The sequence below is a fragment of the Marmota flaviventris genome, chromosome 4 (assembly GCF_047511675.1).
Source record: "Marmota flaviventris isolate mMarFla1 chromosome 4, mMarFla1.hap1, whole genome shotgun sequence".
NCBI lineage: Eukaryota > Metazoa > Chordata > Mammalia > Rodentia > Sciuridae > Marmota > Marmota flaviventris.
This window is the reverse complement of record NC_092501.1, coordinates 34,848,762-34,866,340: the sequence shown is the minus strand read 5'-3', so window position 1 is coordinate 34,866,340 and position 17,579 is coordinate 34,848,762. Positions and strand designations below refer to the sequence as shown.

The 17,579-nt window shown below is 35.6% G+C and overlaps 1 protein-coding gene across 2 annotated transcripts in view; it reads left to right on the top strand.

Annotated features, from left to right (window-relative positions):
• Btaf1 (B-TFIID TATA-box binding protein associated factor 1) overlaps nucleotides 1-17,579 on the top strand; it is a 91,477-nt gene that overhangs the window by 15,231 nt on the left and 58,667 nt on the right. Inside the window, exons 3-6 of one of the 2 annotated variants that reach the window (XM_071611088.1) lie at nucleotides 6,156-6,270; nucleotides 7,269-7,415; nucleotides 14,115-14,278; nucleotides 15,952-16,088. In XM_071611088.1, the coding sequence (XP_071467189.1) occupies nucleotides 6,156-6,270; nucleotides 7,269-7,415; nucleotides 14,115-14,278; nucleotides 15,952-16,088 (563 nt within the window). Of the gene's footprint in view, nucleotides 1-6,155; nucleotides 6,271-7,268; nucleotides 7,416-14,114; nucleotides 14,283-15,951; nucleotides 16,089-17,579 lie in introns of those variants that run through there. The other variant, XM_071611089.1, reaches the window with a different exon arrangement.

The following is a 17,579-nucleotide window of genomic DNA, read 5'->3' as shown; positions in this document are numbered from 1 at the left end:
AATTGGCGAATTCTATGTGTTTAATTCCCTGGCATGCAAAGTAAAGCAGAGTGCTTTGGTGGGGAGGGGAGTGTTGGGACAGAGATAGAGAATAGGGTGGTGGAACAATATGATTGCTCAGATATTGGAAGCCTGAAGATACCTCTTTCTTCTAGTTTAACCTCTTCCTTTCATTCTCATTTGTCACTCCCTGATACATAGCAGTAGGAGTTGTAAGTCCTTTTTCAACATACACAAATCTGCACTATATGGTTGCTCCCCAAGGGCTTTTAAAGACTCCCTTTCCAACCTACTCTCCTGCTAGATTAACTGTCTACTCAAGATGGAGAGACAGTGATTTGCTACCTACAGCCTCCTCATTCTCAGAAAAGAGAAGGCTGCATATTAGGCATCTGTGAGGTGAGGAAATAGAAGCATGTGTATTTCTCTTCCTTATTCCAAGGGAAGACATGGAGGTCTGATAGATCTAGACAGGGAACAACACAACAGGACTGACTGTGCAGAACTGGTAAAGGTTTCTAGCTTTCCAAATGAATTCTGTTCTTAATTCAGAACTCAGCAAACTGGCTGCCATCAAATCATTCCAAAAGGAGAAGTTGTCTTTAGCAACTTCTTGCCTTCTGATCCTCTTCTTTTCCCTCAGTATTTTCCTGTTATCTTGGTTTTGTTTTTTTAAGAATTTTATTGAAATGTAATTTACATATCTTAGATGTACAGTTCAGTGATTTAGTATATTACTATTGTATGCAACAGTTGTCATCACAGTCTAATTTTAAAACATTTTTATCACCCAAAAAGAAACCTCAATCTATTCAACCTAATCAAACCTCACTCTCTATTATTCCCCTTCCCATACCGAGCTCTAGGAAACCATTAAAATAATGTATGTATATTTGCCTATTCTGAACATTTTTTTTTATACAAATCATACATTATTTGTAATCTCTGGGACTTGTTTCTTTCACTTTAAATACTGTGTTCATATTAAAGCACGTACCATTACTTTATTCCATTTAATTGTCGAATAATATCCAATATATATTTACGGTATGCCACATCTTAACCATTTATCAGTTAATGGACAATTGACTTGTTTCCATTTCTTTTTAAATTTTTTTTTTTTTTTGAGAGAGAATTTTAATATTTATTTTTTTAGTTTTCGGCGGACACAACATCTTTGTATGTGGCGCTGAGGATTGAACCTGGGCCGCACGCATGCCAGGCGAGCGCTCTACCACATCCCCAGCCCTCTTTTTAATTTTTTTCAGTTATACATGGGCACAATATCTTTATTTTGTTTGTTTATTTTTATGTGGTGCCGAGGATCAAACCCAGTGCCTCACATATGCGAGGCAAGTGTTCTATCACTGAGCCACAACCCCCAGCCCTCCATTATGTAAAATTTTACTATTATGTAAAATACTGCTGTGAAAATTCATATACAAAATTTTTGTAGGGAGGTATGTAAATTAGTTCATTTTCTGCTGTAATAACAGAATACCACAAACAAAGTAATTTATAAAGATTAAAGGTTTATTTAATTCACATTTCTAAAGGTTGGAAAGTCCCAAGATTGGGCAGGTGAATCTGTGAAGGCCTTCTTGCTGTCTTTTGCAGAGTCCCTGTGTGTTGTAGGGCATCATATGGCAAAAGGGGCACATCCAAAAGAGAGCCACACTGGCTTTTATAAAGGATCCACTCTACATGTAACCCATTAATCCACGAATGGATTAGTTCATTCATGAGGACAGAGACCTCATTACTTAATCTTCTCTTAATTAAAGATGTTACCTGATCGTAAACCTCTTAGTACCTCACAATGGGAATTAAATTTCAACTTGAGTTTTGGTGAGGACATTGAAGCCATAGTAGTATGTTTTCATTCTTTTGATTATATACCTGGAAGTAGTATTGCCAGGACACAAGGTAACTACGTTTAACTTTGAGGAATTGCCAAAATGTTTTCCAAAGTGGTTCCATTTTATATTCCTAACAGTAGTGTATAAAAGCCCAGATTTCCCTACATCCTTATTAATAGTTATTAACTGACTTTTTGACCAAAGTTATCCTAGTGGGTATGAAGTGGTTTGGATTTACATTTCTTTGATGACTAAAGATATCAGACATCTTTTCATGTTTATTAATTGTTTGGAGAAATGCCATTTAGACCTTTTGCCCCCTCCTCTTTTGTTATTGAAGTATTTCATTTTATTTTATTTTTTGGTGCTGGAAATTGAACCCAGGGCCTCATGCATGTAGGCAAGTGCTGTGCTGTTGAACTACATCCCCAACTCAAATTATTTTAATATTCATATAGAAAAAAGAGACTCCATACTCAAAAGACAAATAGAAATATGTTCAACATAACAAATTGACAGAATACCAATTCTTTGTTCTACAAAGTGCTCAATTATGAAGTAAAGAGCAATCCAGTAGTGAACAATGGTTATGAATGGGACTTTATAGAAAAAAAGCCAGCCTTATAAATTAACAGTATAATATCAAATAATTCCTAACTTTTTTCTCCTTTTCCTCCTTTTGTTTTTCCTTCTTCTCTTCCTCCTTTTCTTTCTTTTTTTTTTTTTTCTTCAGTACCAGGGATTGAATCTAGAGCCTCTTGCATACTAGGCAAGTGAACCACTGAGCTACATTTCCAGTCCTTTTTGCCCCCCTCCTTTTTGCCCCACCTTTTTGATAATTAAATACAAAACTGTAATAAGTATTATATCTATCAAGAAATAGCGAAATTCAAAACATTCTATGATGATAACTAGTCCTGACAAGCATTTGGGGAAGTTTGATCATTTTTTACCTCAATTTTAAATTATTTGTCCTTTTTCCTTCCTTAATTTCTCTCTTTTTTTTAATATTTATTTTTACTTATGTATCTTTAATTTTAGGTGGATACATTAGTTTGTTTTTATGTGGTGCTGAGGATGGAACCCAGTGCCTCATACATGCTAGGCGAGCACTCTACCACTGAGCCACCACCCCAGCCCTGCTCTTTTCTTTTTAAAAAAAATTTTTTTTAGTTGTAGTTGGGCACAATACTTTTATTTTATTTATTTATTTTTATGTGGTGCTGAGGATCAAACCTAGCGCCTCACACATGCTAGGTGAGTGTTCTAAGGCTGAGCCATAACCCCAGCAGCCCCCCATCCATCCCCCGCCTTTTTTTAAGGCATCTTTCTGTGTTGCCCAAACTGGTCTCTACCTCCTGGGTGCAAGTGATCCTCCTGCCTCTCTGCCCCTGAGCTACATTTCTAGCCTTATTTATCCTTTTAAAAATGAGTTGTAAGAGTTCTTTATACAATTTGGATACAACCCTCTTGTATATATGATTTCCACATGTATTTTCCTGTTGTGTTGGTTGTCTTCATTTTTTTTTTTTTTGATAGTATCATGTGAAACACAGAAGTTTTTAATGTTGATTGAGATTTTTTTTTTTTTTTTAAAACCATTGATGCTTTTGTTTTCATACTTAAGAAATTGTTGCCTGACCTAAAGTCACACAGATTTACCCCCTATGTTTTCTAAGAGTTGTATAGTTTTAGCTCTTCCTTTTAGGTCTCTGGTTCGTATTTGAGTTAATTTTTGTTTATGGTGTGAGGTAGATGTTCAGCATTATTCTTTATTTTATTTTATTGGTTCTTATTTATACATGACAGTAGTGTCCATTTTGATAAAATTATTCAAGCAGGGCTGGGGATGTGGCTCAAGCGGTAGCGCGCTTGCCTGGCATGCGTGCGGCCCGGGTTCGATCCTCAGCACCACATACAAGGATGTTGTGTCCACCGGAAACTAAAAAATAAATATTAAAAAATTCTCTCTCTCTCTCTCTCTCTCCCTCTCTTTAAAAAAAAAAATATATTCAAGCATAGGATATATCTTATTCTGATTAGGACCCCATTCCTGTGGGTTGGCACAATGGTGGAGTTTACTTGAGTAATTTCATGTGTGTACATAGGAAAATTATATTAGATTTATTCTACTGTCTTTCCTATTCCTATCTCCCCCACTTCCTTTCATTCCCCTCTATCTAGTTTACTGAACTTCCCCCTCCTCACTTTATTGTGGGTTAGCTTCCACATATCAAGTGAAAACATTTGATCTTTGGTTTTAGGGGATTGGCTTATGTCACTTAGCATGATATTTTCCAGATCTATCCATCTACTGGCAGATTTCATAAAGTCATTCTTCTTTATGGCTGAGTAATATTTCACTGTGTTTATATATACCACAATTACTTTATCCATTTATCTGTTGATGGGCATCTAGGTTGGTTCCATAGCTTAGCTAGTGTGAATTGTACTGCTATACACATTGATGTGGCTGCGGCTGATATTTTAAATCTTTCAGATATATGCCCAGGAGTGGGATACAACTGGGTCACATGGTGATTCTATTCCTATTTTTTTGAAGACTTTCCATACTGTTTTATTTGCAGTTCTACTAGCAATGTATGAGCATTTCCTTTTCCCCACACCCTTGCCAACATTTGTTGTTACTTGTATTTTTGATAATTGCCATTCATACTGGAGTGAGGTGGAATCTCAGTGCAATTTTAATTTGCATTTCTGTAATTACTAGAGGTGTTAAACATTTTTTCGTGTATTTGTTGATCATTTGTTTTTCTTCTTTTGAGAAGTGTCTGTTCAGTTCCTTTGCCCATTTATTGTCTGGGTTATTTGTTTTACATGTGACTGTTTAGTTTTCCCAGTACCATTTGTTGAAAAAGAATCCCCACTGAATTTTCTTGGCATTCTATTCCACTGGTCTATAGTCAGTCATTTTACCAGTACCACACTGTCTTGATTACTGTGAATTTTGAAATAAAAAGTTATGAGTTTACAATACTTTTTCAAGATTCTTTTGGTGATTTTGGGTCCCTTACATTTCCATATGAATTATAGGATCAGCTTGTGCATTTCTGCAAAAACGCCAGCCAAGATTTTTGTAGTAATTAGGTTGGATCTATAAATCAATTTAGGGAATATTATTATCTTAACAATATTAAATCTTCTAATCCATGAACAGGAAGTGTCTATTTATTTAGATCTTTAATTTCAGAACAAAGTTTTTAATATTTCATAGTTTTTAATATACAAGTTTCACATTTCTTTTGTTAAATTTGAGTATTTTCTAGTTTTTGATGCTATCACAAATAGGATTGTTTTCTTAATTTCATTTCAGAGTAATACATAGAAATACATTTGACTTTTGTATGGTAATTTTATGTCTTATAGCTCTGCTGAATTTATTTGTTCTACTAGCTTTTTGTCCCCCCGCCCTTCCCCCCAGTGGTGGGAATTGAACCCCAGGGATTTGCATGAGCTAGGCAACCTTTCTAACACTATATCCCCAGCCTCACTTTTACAACTTATAGGAGCTTTATGTGGGGGAGGGGTATATCATGTATAACTTTGTATTATGTAATAGGACTCAATGAATATGTGTATTTGCTTTTTATTAATATGGTTATATTTTTTAAATGCACTTTTTTTCTTTTTTCTGCTTAATTTTTAAATTTATTTATTTATTGGTACTGGGGATTGAACCCAGGGACATTTTATCACAGAAGTACATCCCCAACCCCCCCCCCCCCCCCCATTTTTTATTTTGAGATATGATCTCACCATATTGCTTAGGGCCTCACTAAGTTGCTATGGCCTTGAATTTTCAGTCCTCCTGCCTTAGCCTCCTGAGTCACTGGGATGGTATTGCAGACTTGTGCCTAACTTGCTTAAGTATTCTTTTCTTAAAAATTTGTTTTCACGTTTTAACTGTTTTTAAATGGTAGTGATTGCGCTGGGGTTGTGGCTCAGGGGTAGAATGCTTGCCTGGAATGTGAGAAGCATTGGGTTCGTTTCTCAGCCCCACATATAAATAAATAAACATCTTTCGACAACTTAAAAAAGAGATATAGGGGCTGGGGATATAGCTCAGTTGGTAGAGTGCTTTATTTTGCATGCACAAGGCCCTGGGTTCAATCCCCAGCACCACAAAAAAAAAAAAAAAAAGATATATATTTTATATTATATTTTGAGGGCTGCCAGATTATAAATTAGTAACAAGTAAATTTGTATTTCTTGGTTTTGGCTACCTTGAACAAACATTTTTGGATACGTAACTATTCTATTTTATAATTTTTTAAGGTATTGATTTATTTAAGGAGTGCAAATTGGGATACCCGGATTGCAGCAGGACAAGCTGTTGAGGCTATAGTGAAAAATGTGCCTGAGTGGAATCCAGTACCAAGAACAAAACAAGGTGCTTTTAAGTGGAAAAAGTAGCTTGAAGTAAAAACCTAACTGCAGAATTAACTATAATAGTGTAGTTTATATTTGAATAACTTTTATTTTAATTTAGTTTAGTTTTAGTGCTTTCAGGTGAGATTTTTGTCAGAAAATGATATTGAATAAGGTGATTTTTACCACTGAACATAAAATAAATGAATAAACAATGTTTTTATACATTATTAAAATTACTAATACTATAGTATGCTCAAGGAATGCAAATTCTTAAAAAAGAAATTAAGTGAATACAGTGCTAATATGTGAAACAATCCATTTTCTTATTGATGGGAGAATAGTATAGTGAGGTTATTTTCTAAATTTAAGCATAATTAAGTTACATGTGGATAATTGAAAGGGCAAATCTTTAATTTTTTATGTGCTCCTTAGAGCATTCTGTAGTGGTAAAAAAAAATTGTGTTTGTCTTCTGATTATAATGACATTTAAAAACAAATTATGCTTTTGAAAAGTTGAAAAGGTATACATTTTAAGTGAAAATGTATTTTTTATTTTTATTTCAATTAGAATTCTTTTTTGATTCCCAGAACAAGGCAAGACTGATGTTAAAGGACAAAATTACTAATTTAGTTTAACGTTTTTATTAGCTTTATTTTCATTTCTGAAATCAAGCCACATTTTATAAGACAGAATAAGTGTTCCCTAAGTGAAAATTTAAAATGTTGCAATTATATCCATTTTCATGTCACCAGAATAACATCACTTTTAGCATACATCTTAGCTTGTCTAAAATTTTTGCTTTTATTTTCTGGACCTATTATTTTGAATTATTGTGTTGCTTTGTCTTCTCTTGTCTAGTGAAATATATAAGCAGGAGACATTATAACTTGTAGAAAAGAACCTTCTCTTTGCTAGCTCATTATTCCTTATTATACATATACTGCAAGTTATGATGTGCAATTTCCTTTGATTCTACACTTTGGCTATATGTTCATTAATATTTTAAACCTATCTAGAAACTACTTCGGAAAGTTCAATGGAAGATTCATCTACTACAGATCGATTGAATTTTGACAGATTTGACATATGTAGACTGTTACAACATGGAGCATCACTTTTGGGGTCTGCTGGTGCAGAATTTGAAGTCCAAGATGAAAAATCAGGTATGTAATAGTAATAAAGCCTGAACTTTGTGTTTTCATACTGATATGTCACATGGTATATATTTTCATTGTAATCTAACATGTCAGGAAATGTAAATTGACTGAAGTTTGTAGGTAGATAAGGATGATATTGGTGGGAAAGGTAGCCAGCAGTCTGTTTTTAAAAGCTACAGTAGAATTATGTTTCTTCCTCTTAAGTGAATGTGTACCGTGTATCATTAGTTGATACATATTAATATTTCAGGAGTAATTTTACTATGTAATATAGAAATTAGATGTATTACTCAGAAGCTTCAGGATATAGATTTAAAAATCAGTTTTAGCACAGTATAGATTATAGTAATGTTTTCCCAGCTGTGGAAATTTGAGAGATCATTTGATTGTTTTATTTATTTATTGACAGTGTTCGGGATCAAACCCAGGGCCTTCTGCGTGCTAGGCATGCAGTCTACTATCGAGATGCACTCCCAGCCCCATGGTTGTTTTATCTTCCATCTTGTGTTTCTAATATGGTTGGATCTTCTCATGCTGGCATCTAAAGCAAAAACTAAAAATTAAAATTTGAATAGATAATTGTCCCATTATCATTAAACTTACAGAATCTTCTGGATATAAAATAAATGTTTTGGCCATTCAAGATTGTGGCCTTGAGTGGAAAAACCTTGATGTTTTTAATGGATTTCTGTAAGTAAATAAGTTGCCCTTTGACTAAAAACCAAAACTGAATAGGGCTTTTTGTTTCTTGCTAATTAATTATCATTCAAAGCATTTTAGTTTTGTTAATCTCTAAACTTCAATTTGTTCCACTTAAAAATCGCCAGAAGCCATTTTCTCTTATTATGGTTTTTATTTAAAATATCCAGTTTATTTTTGGAGAGTATTAACAGGATAATTTTCTTAAGTTTCAAGAAAAGCATAGTTTTTTAGATAAGGGACATAGAACTCTTTTAAAAAACTATTTTGAAACCATTATTTGTAAACAGTAAGTTTCTAAGCTTATTAGAATATCATAGATGTTATAAGAGATCCTTGATTCTTTTTCCACATATAAAAGACAGTATCTTCTTTGCCACTTTTTAAAAATGTGTGTTTGGGTCTTATCCTGTAGATTTATGATTTCTTAGATCTGTGGAGAGCAATGCAAAATTGTATTTAAAAGAACAGCTCTTTAGGGCTGTAGCTCAGCGATAAAGCACTTGCCTAGCACATGTGAGGCACTGGGTTTGATCCTCAGCACCACATAAATAAATAAAATAAAGGTATTGTGTCCATCTACAACTAAAACAATATATTGAACAACAAAAAATAAACAAATAAAAATAAAGAACAGCTCTTTAAGTGACTCTGATATACAACCAGATTCAAAACCCCATTTTCTTGAGAACTCAGTTAGTATGATAAGTCACACCTTGCTTGAACAGTGCTCATTGAAAACCTGAAGTTAGGGTTTTTTTTTTTTTTTTTTTTTTTTTTACTTTAAATGACCTGTTTTTGTTTTCTCATATATGAATGTCTATACATGATTAGTATAGCTACTTGTCTAAGTTTGCTTTGCAGTTAAGTTGTGTTGATAATTTCCCTGTAGGACTTTCCTTGGAATGGGAGGACAAGTTTGGGGGTCAGTGTTTTGAGACTTGTGATCCAACAGTATTTACCTTTGGATGCCTAGTTTTTTTTCCTTTCTGAGTAGAGCAACCTTGCTTTTCTTTTTTTCTTTTAAATTATTTGGCACTGAGGGTTGAATCAAGCGGTGCTTTGCAACTACATCTCCAGCCCTTTTTATTTTTTATTCAGTGTCTCTCTAATTTGCCCAGGCTGACCTCCAAATTGTAGTCCTCCTTCCTTACTTGCCGCAGTCTGGCTGGGCACAATTCACAAGCCGCTTGTCAAGCAGAAACTGATTGGCTGGGTTGCGTGGGTGGAGCCAAAAAAGTCCCCCAATGAGCAGCTCTGTGGTCTGAAAGGGCGGGGAAACAGCCCAATGAGCATCACCGCAGAGGAGCCAATCAGTTGGCAGCTAGAAGTTTGCTGGGGCCGCTGTGAGCCAATCATCTGCTGGCAGCTGGAAGTTTGCTGGGGCCCCTTCTGCTGGGGCCACTGTGAGCCAATCATCAGCTGGCAGCTGGAAGTTTGCTGGGGCCCCTTGGCTGTGACTCTCAACACTTACCCTCTCAAGTGGCTGGGATTATAGGCATGTGCCACCTCACCAGGCTTGAGTAGAGCAATCTTTTAAAATTTTTTTCAAATAGCTTTACTGAAATATAATTCACATTTCATGCAATTTACCCATTTCAGCAAAGTATAGTTATTTTAATTAGGAAGTAGAACTCTTAAAAGGCTTTATTTTTGGAACAGTTATTGCTGTAAGTAAGTAAACTTACTGTTTAGCAATAAGTGTAGTTTAGTGGGTTTTATCATATTCACAGACATGCAGTGTCACTAGAGTCAGTTAAATCTAATTAATTAATTAATTGGTACTGGTGCTTGAACCCAGGAGTGCTTAACTACCAAGTTACATCTTCAGCCCCCCTTTTTAAAATTTTTTACTTTTGAGACGGTCTCACTAAGTTGCTGAGGGTATCCCTGAGTTGCTGAGGCTGACCTGGAACTTGGAATTCTCCCTTCTCAACCTCTCAAGATTCTGGGATTATAGGCATGCACCACCATAGCTGGCATCACAGTCAATTTTAGAACATTTTAATTGCCTCACAAAGAAACCCATATTTTTTAACTATTACTCTTTTATCCTCCTACTTTCTTTCTCCTTTTTGCTCTAAGAAACCATTTGTCTATGTTTTGACTATAGATTTCCTATTCTGGACCTTACTTGTAAATGAAATATGATATGTGATCTTTGGTGATTGGCTTCTTTTACTTAGCAGAATGTTATCCATGTTGTAACGTATGTCAGTAGTAAGTAATTCAGTAGTAATTCTTATTACTGTTATGAAATGTATTAGGTTTCTTAAAAAAATTGTGGTAAAGTATGCATAACATAAAATTTATCATCTTAACTGTTTGAAGTATACAGTTCATTAGTGTTAAGTACATATGTTGTGCAGCCAGTTTTCAGAAGTCTAAATATTGCAATTAACAGCAAGTCCTCTAGATTTATTCACATTGTAGTGTTAGAGTTTCTGTCCTTTAAAGACTCAGTAATATTTCATGTGTGTATAAATCACATATTATTTACCCTTTCATCCATCATTGCCACACTTTGGCCATAGTAAATAATGCAGTTGTGAACACATATCTGTTTGAGTAGTTTCTGCTTTCAGTACTTTTGGTTGTATACCTAGGAGCGAATTTCCAAGCAGATAATATAATTCTGTTTTTAATCTTTTGATAAACTACTATAAGTTTTCCATAGCAATTGCATCACTTTATATTCTTACCAACAGTGCATAAGTGCCACAGTCTGGCTGGGCACAAAATCACGAGCCACCACATAGCTTGTAGATTCAAACAGCAACTCTTTATTCCCGAACTCACACCAGCCGTCTACAATCACGTTCTGGGGAAATCCACGTTCTCTGCCCAAATCCACCACCACTGGGCTTCTGTCTCCCAAAATATACTGTCTGAATCCCGTGAGAACTCAAGGGGAACTCAGGCAGCAGGATACGCCCTATTCCCAGCAGGAATAATCTTAAACCTTAACCTGGAACCTAAACCGGGAACGCCCTAAACCCGATTATCTTAAACCAGGAACACCCTAATCCGCCTTGGTCCTTGAGCAAGGTCACCTACATTCAATGTCACTGCAACATGGGGTACGCTGGCAAGGAAATTGTCATACCTACTTGGCTAATGGCTCCCAGCACATAAGGATTCCAATTTCTCCACATCCTTGTCAGAACTTTTTTTTTTGCAGTGTTGAGGATGGAACCCAGAGCCTCATGCATGGTAGACAAAGTACTCTACCATGGGTCTACTCCCTAGCCTTTATTTATTTATTTATTTGTTTGTTGTCAGTGGACATTTATTTTATTTATATGTGGTGCTGAGAATTGAACCCAGTGCCTCATACATGCTAGGCCAGTGCTCTACCCCTGAGCTACAACCCCAGTCCCCTTGCCTTCAGTTTCTGTTTCTGTTTTTATTTTTGATACTGGGGATTGAACTTCAGGTCTCACCCAAGCTAGGTAAACATTCTACCACTGAGCTATATCCCAAGTCTCTGGTTTAGTTTTGAGATGGTCTTGCTGAGTTGCCAAGACTCCCTTGAACTTGTTATCCTCCTGCCCTGGTCTTCCAAGTAGCTGGGGTTACAAGCATGTGCCACCAAGTGCAGTCTAGGACAACTTCTTTTTTTAAAATAGTTTTATTGGTATGTTTTGCACATCATATGACTGATCCTTTTCAAGGATTCAATTCTACTTTGTAGTTTCTGTTTCTCTACCAAGGTATCCTTTCATTCATTGTGATAGTTATCTTCCTTAAATTGTGACAATATCTTCCTTAAATTGAGCACTGTTGTATTAGCTGCTTTAAAAAAATTTTTTTTTAAAGATGCTTTTATTTTAGCACTGCAGTTATCACTTAGCAAGTGGTATTTTTTTTTTTTTTTTTTTTAAAGAGAGAGAGAATTCCCCAATATTTATTTTCTAGTTTTCGGCGGACACAACATCCTTGTTTGTATGTGGTGCTGAGGATCGAACCTGGGCCGCACACATGCCAGGCGAGCGCACTACCGCTTGAGCCACATCCCCAGCCCCTGCTTTAAAATTTTATAATTCCAACATCTGTTTGTATTGAAGTTGGTCTCCATTGTCTTTTTTTGAGAATAAGTTACGTTTTCTTGTTTCTTTGTACATTGTTGAATTTTGAATGTTATGCCGTGCAAGCTGGATTCTGTTTTATTCCTTTGAAGATTGTTATTGTTTTTGCTTGCTTGTTTGCTTTAGCAGGCATTTAATTTAACAGAACTCGGAATTTCAAGTTCAGTCTCCTTTATGGTAGACAGTAGCTCAAATCTCAGTTTTGGCTTTTAGATTTTGGCTTTAGTTTCATTGTTTGGAATCTGCTCTGAGTCAGCCAGAGACTTGGTCTGAATTTACCCAGAATTTGGACAGCCTTCTCTTTGGCTCTGCCTTTTTTGACTTTTTCTTCCTAGTAACTGTTGTGGTCCCTAACTCTCTTTTTCTTTCTAGTTCTTTCTAGTTCTTCAAGCCAGAAAGACTTGCAGATTTTACAGTTTTTAGTTTATGGTAATTGAGGATTGAACCCAGGGCCTTGGGTGTAGTAGGCAAGTGCTCTACCCCTGAGCTATGTCCCCAATCTATCTTTCTTTCTTTCTTCCTTCCTTCCTTCCTTTCCTTTCTTTTTTAAAAATGGGATCTTATTTTGCCCAGGCTGATCTCAGAAGTTACAATTATCCTTGACCTCTTAAGTAACTGGAATTATTTTTGTACATACCCAATGATGGGGGTTTTAATCCAAGTTTTAGCTGTCCCACATTGCATGGACTGGATCTGTCTTCAGTCTAAAAGCTACAGAAAGGAGAATCCCATCCAGTGCCATTCCCTTCTTCTAGCTGTTGTCAACTCTCATAAGTAAATGCCTACTTTTATTCCATTTTTAGTCCCTTCAGATAGTTTTTTTGGGGGGTGGGGAGGCAGTACTGGGGATTGAACTCGGGGGCACTCGACCACTGAGCCACATCCCCAACCCTATTTTTTGTATTTTATTTGGAGACAGGGTCTCACTGAGTTGTTTAGTGCCTCGCTTTTGCTGAGTCTGGCTTTGAACTTGTGATTCTCCTGCCCCAGCCTCCCGAGCCGCTGGGATTACAAGCATGTGCCGCTGTGCCTGGTCCTTCAGGTAGTTGTTAAAATAACATTTTGACCAGGGTTGCTATCTGCAGAGGGTTATTCTAAGAGGAACTTACTCAGACATTACAAGAAGCAGGTCATTATTGTTTTTAAAACTAAAAACATTTCAACAATGTAGAGAGACCTCTTTTGTAGTTTCATTGTTTTAAGGCTCAATTTTTATTTTTGAAGTAATATCTTTTTGTGTATTCTGCTCTTGTCCACTGAAGGATCAAGGGTTTACTTGAAACATTCAGAATCTATTTTTTTTTCCTTATCTTTGTTATTTGGAATACATCATTTGAAAACATATAAAGGCCACATTTGGAATAAATATTTATTTGTTGATCTTTTCTGCTAAATAAAATCTAGATTTTAGTGGGGTACAGGATGCACACCTGTTATCCCAGCTACTTGGAAGGTTGAAACAGGAGGATCATAAGTTTGAGGCCAGCCTTGGCAACTTTGCTAGTGAGACCCTGTTTCAAAAAAGAACTGGGGACATAGCCTAGTGGTAGACTTTGGGTTAGTCCCCAATACTGGTGATCTGCTATTAAAATTCAGATTTTGTTTTGTAGTCTAGTTAGAGCTTTCTAGCTATAAAATAAGATTGTTTTATTTCCATAAGAATAAATCTTATTATTTCATATATACTAGATAATGGATAATGTGACAATGAAACTATCTCAGGGAAAACTCTTAAAATGTTTTGTTAGAATACTATTTTTCAGTCATGATTAGGCAATGGATTTATGGGATGTTGATATTATTGTGTGATTCTTTTGGTAAAAGGGGTATAATGGTTTGTTTTAATGGAGTCTGATAGGCATATAGAAGACATTTTCGTAACTGATTTGGAGGAAATGTATTTCTTTTCTGTTTAAAGGTGAAGTAGATCCTAAAGAGAGGATAGCACGTCAGCGAAAACTATTACAGAAGAAACTTGGCCTTAATATGGGAGAAGCAATTGGAATGAGTACTGAAGAACTCTTCAATGATGAAGATTTGGATTATACACCAACTTCAGCAGCCCTTGTAAACAAACAACCTGTAGGTAAAACATGTGGTTGTTTGTTTGCAAATAACACAGAGGGTTTGCTTCATTTCACTTATGCATTTGTAATTCTATTTAAATGCTGTGCTTAATTTTATTATTGTTGTTTAGTGCCACTATACTGTTTTCATAAACAAAATTTATATTTTTATTTATTCTTTTTTTGTGTGTGTGTGATATGGGGGATTAAACCCAGGCTTCAAACATGCTAATAAGCAAGCACTTCACCTATATCACTATATCCCTGCCCCTTTTTAAAAATTGTATTTGAGCTGGGCACAATGGTGCATACCTGTAATCCCAGTGGCTCCGGAGGCTGAGGCAGCCTCAGCAAAAGCACAGCACTAAGCAACTCAGTAAGACCCTGTCTTTAAATAAGATACCAAAAAAAAAAAAAAAAAAATAGGACTGGGGATGTGGCTCAGTGGTCAAGTGCCCCTGAGTTCAATCTCCCCTATCCCCCCACCCTCCCCAATTGTATTTGAGATATAGGGTCTCTCTCGGTTGTCTAGGCTGCCCTGGAAATTGCAATATTCCTTCTTCAGCCTCTCAAGTAATTGGGATTACAGACATGTGTCACCACTCTCAGCATATAAACTAAATTTCTGCAGACAGATTGTATGGAGAAAGAAACTTAGCCTATCTCCTAAACATTGGACTGTTAAATAAAAGCTGTGGTGACCCTTTTAGGAGCCACTGGTATTGAAAGATCCTAGTTGCTGCATTTGTTCTTTCCGTTCCTTTTTGTGTGTGTGTGTGTGTGTATGAAAGAAAAAGTAATTTGGAGGAAGAGTGAGAAAGAAGAAAAGCTATTAAAACTATTATAGACAGATTTGATGATAGACGTCTTCAGAGCTGTGATTTATGAGGGAAAATGTCCAAAAAACACTTTCAAACAATAACAACAAAAAAAGGTTGTACAGTATGAAGTAAAACATTTTTTGCCCATGTTCATGGACATACATGTCCCTATGCCTCATCAACAACCCTTTTTTTAAGTTTCTTGTGCATCCTTCCTGCAATTTTCTGTACACATGCAAGTATGTATGTATCCATTTAAGCCCTGTTTACCTTTTCTCACTTCATACAATTTAATATATCAGTGTATACAGATTGATCACATTCTTTTAGATAACTTCCTTTTGTTTTATTTTGTGGCTGTACAAAATAAAAGGCAAATAGAATCAGCACTTTTTTCCCTCGTTTTTCATTGGTCTTTCAGTTCCCAATGGATGCACTAGAGTATATTTTGACATATTATACATACATGGAGTATCACTTCCCATTCTTGATGATAATATTTCTTTTGTGGACATTCTTTATTCTCATAACTTTTAATTGGTAATATGGTTATTTTGAGGTCTCACCTCTTCAAAGCCCTTTTTGTGGGTTAGCATTCATTTGTGCCATGTGTGGCATAAAAAGTTAAAAGGTGTATCTGTTGGGAATTGGAAGAATAAGGAAGGAGGAGGAAGAAAATGAATTTATGGATCCAGCTATGCAATAGAATAGCATAGCATAGCATAGGGCTGTCAAAGAATGTGATTGATCTGTATATACTGAAATTTATAGTACAATCCTCTGTAAATTAGTCCTCTACTGAGGCTAAGACTATAAGTACTTATTTTAACCTCTGAAGTTCAAACTCAGTATTCTTTTACTCTTTTAGATGCTCCAGGCAGCAGAGTTGATTGACTCAGAATTCCGAGCAGGAATGAGCAATAGACAAAAGAATAAAGCTAAAAGAATGGCCAAGCTTTTTGCAAAACAGAGATCCAGGGATGCAGTGGAAACTAATGAGAAGAGGTAGTAATCTTTCTGTTTTTTCACTTAAAACAATAATGTTGTGTAGTTTAAATCTATATCTGCTTGATTTGTAAAAAATATTTTGCCGTTTTTTGTTTAATTGGGGAGTACTGTTTGGATTGTTTTTCTTAGTTGTCAGAGAGTATTTACTGTTACTGGGGACTAAGACCACTTCCCAAGAAAAGTCCTTCCGAATAGATTTTTTTTTTTTTTTTTTGTTTCTAATTATCAGCTCCAAATGATGGCTAAAGATTACAAAGGGGAAAGAGTATTCCAGGTGGAGGGAATAAATGTAAATGCCTTAATCTTGGAATATTCAAGAATCAGAAGGGCAGTTTGGCTGGGAATAAGTGAATGAAAGGGAGATTAGTAGAGAAGGATTTCAGAGAGGTGGTCAAAAGATCATAAGTTAAGAATACTGCCAAGTAAAGTGAGAAGTATTGTCAAGGTATTGTATCATCTCTTCCCTAGGCTGGGCTTATGCTAAATTGTGGTAATGATCCAGGATTGCTTACTCAGTCTTGTAGAAAAGAACTCTATAGATAAAGCCATTCTTTTCAGTTTCTTTTTTTCTTTTTTTTTTTTAAGAGAGAGAATTTTTTAATGTTTATTTTTTAGTTTTCGGCAGACACAACATCTTGTATGTGGTGCTGAGGATCGAACCCGGGCTGCACGCATGCCAGGCGAGCACGCTACCGCTTGAGCCACATCCCCAGCCCATCAGTTTCTTAATGAGTTAATCAAAGTGTTATCTGTGTGTGGCTTGGACCAGTGGTTCTCAAAGGGTAGTTCAAAATGGCTTCCTCCAGATGTTCTCTGAGGTTCTTAATGTCCAGTTTTTTTGGCCCTTATTTTTATCTGAACAGAGTCTTTGATTGGTGTTCAAGAAATTTTTGAGTAAATGATGAATTAATAAACATTGAAACTCTTATAAAATTAGAACTTTATAGGCAAATAGTAGTTGTTGCAAATAGCAGTACTTTGTTGTTTTTCTGTTCATATAAAGATAAAAGGTGTTTATAGTAGTTGTTTAAAAGCTAAGCACCAATGAGCATCCCTTGGTAGAAATTTATACTTCGGGGCTGGGGATATGGCTCAAGTGGTAATGTGCTCGCCTGGCATGCATGGAGCGCTGGGTTCGATCCTCAGCACCACATAAAAATAAAATAAAGATGTTGTGTCCACCGAAAACTAAAAAATAAATATTAAAAAAATTCTCTCTCTTTCTCTCTTTCTCTCTCAAAGAAATTTATACGTGGGATTAAGTTTTGTTTTATTAAGGGTTTAAATTTTATTGAAATTAACTACTTTTTAAAGTGAATAACTCATTAGATCATAAACAAATTGATCTAAATGTTCCAGAATATTCCAAAATGCAAAAAATTAAAATCAGAAGCACTTCTTATCTCAAGCATTTTGGATAAAGGATAATTAGGTTACTCTTAGTAACCTAATAAACGTTCCTACTAGTTTTTATTCACATACTTTACC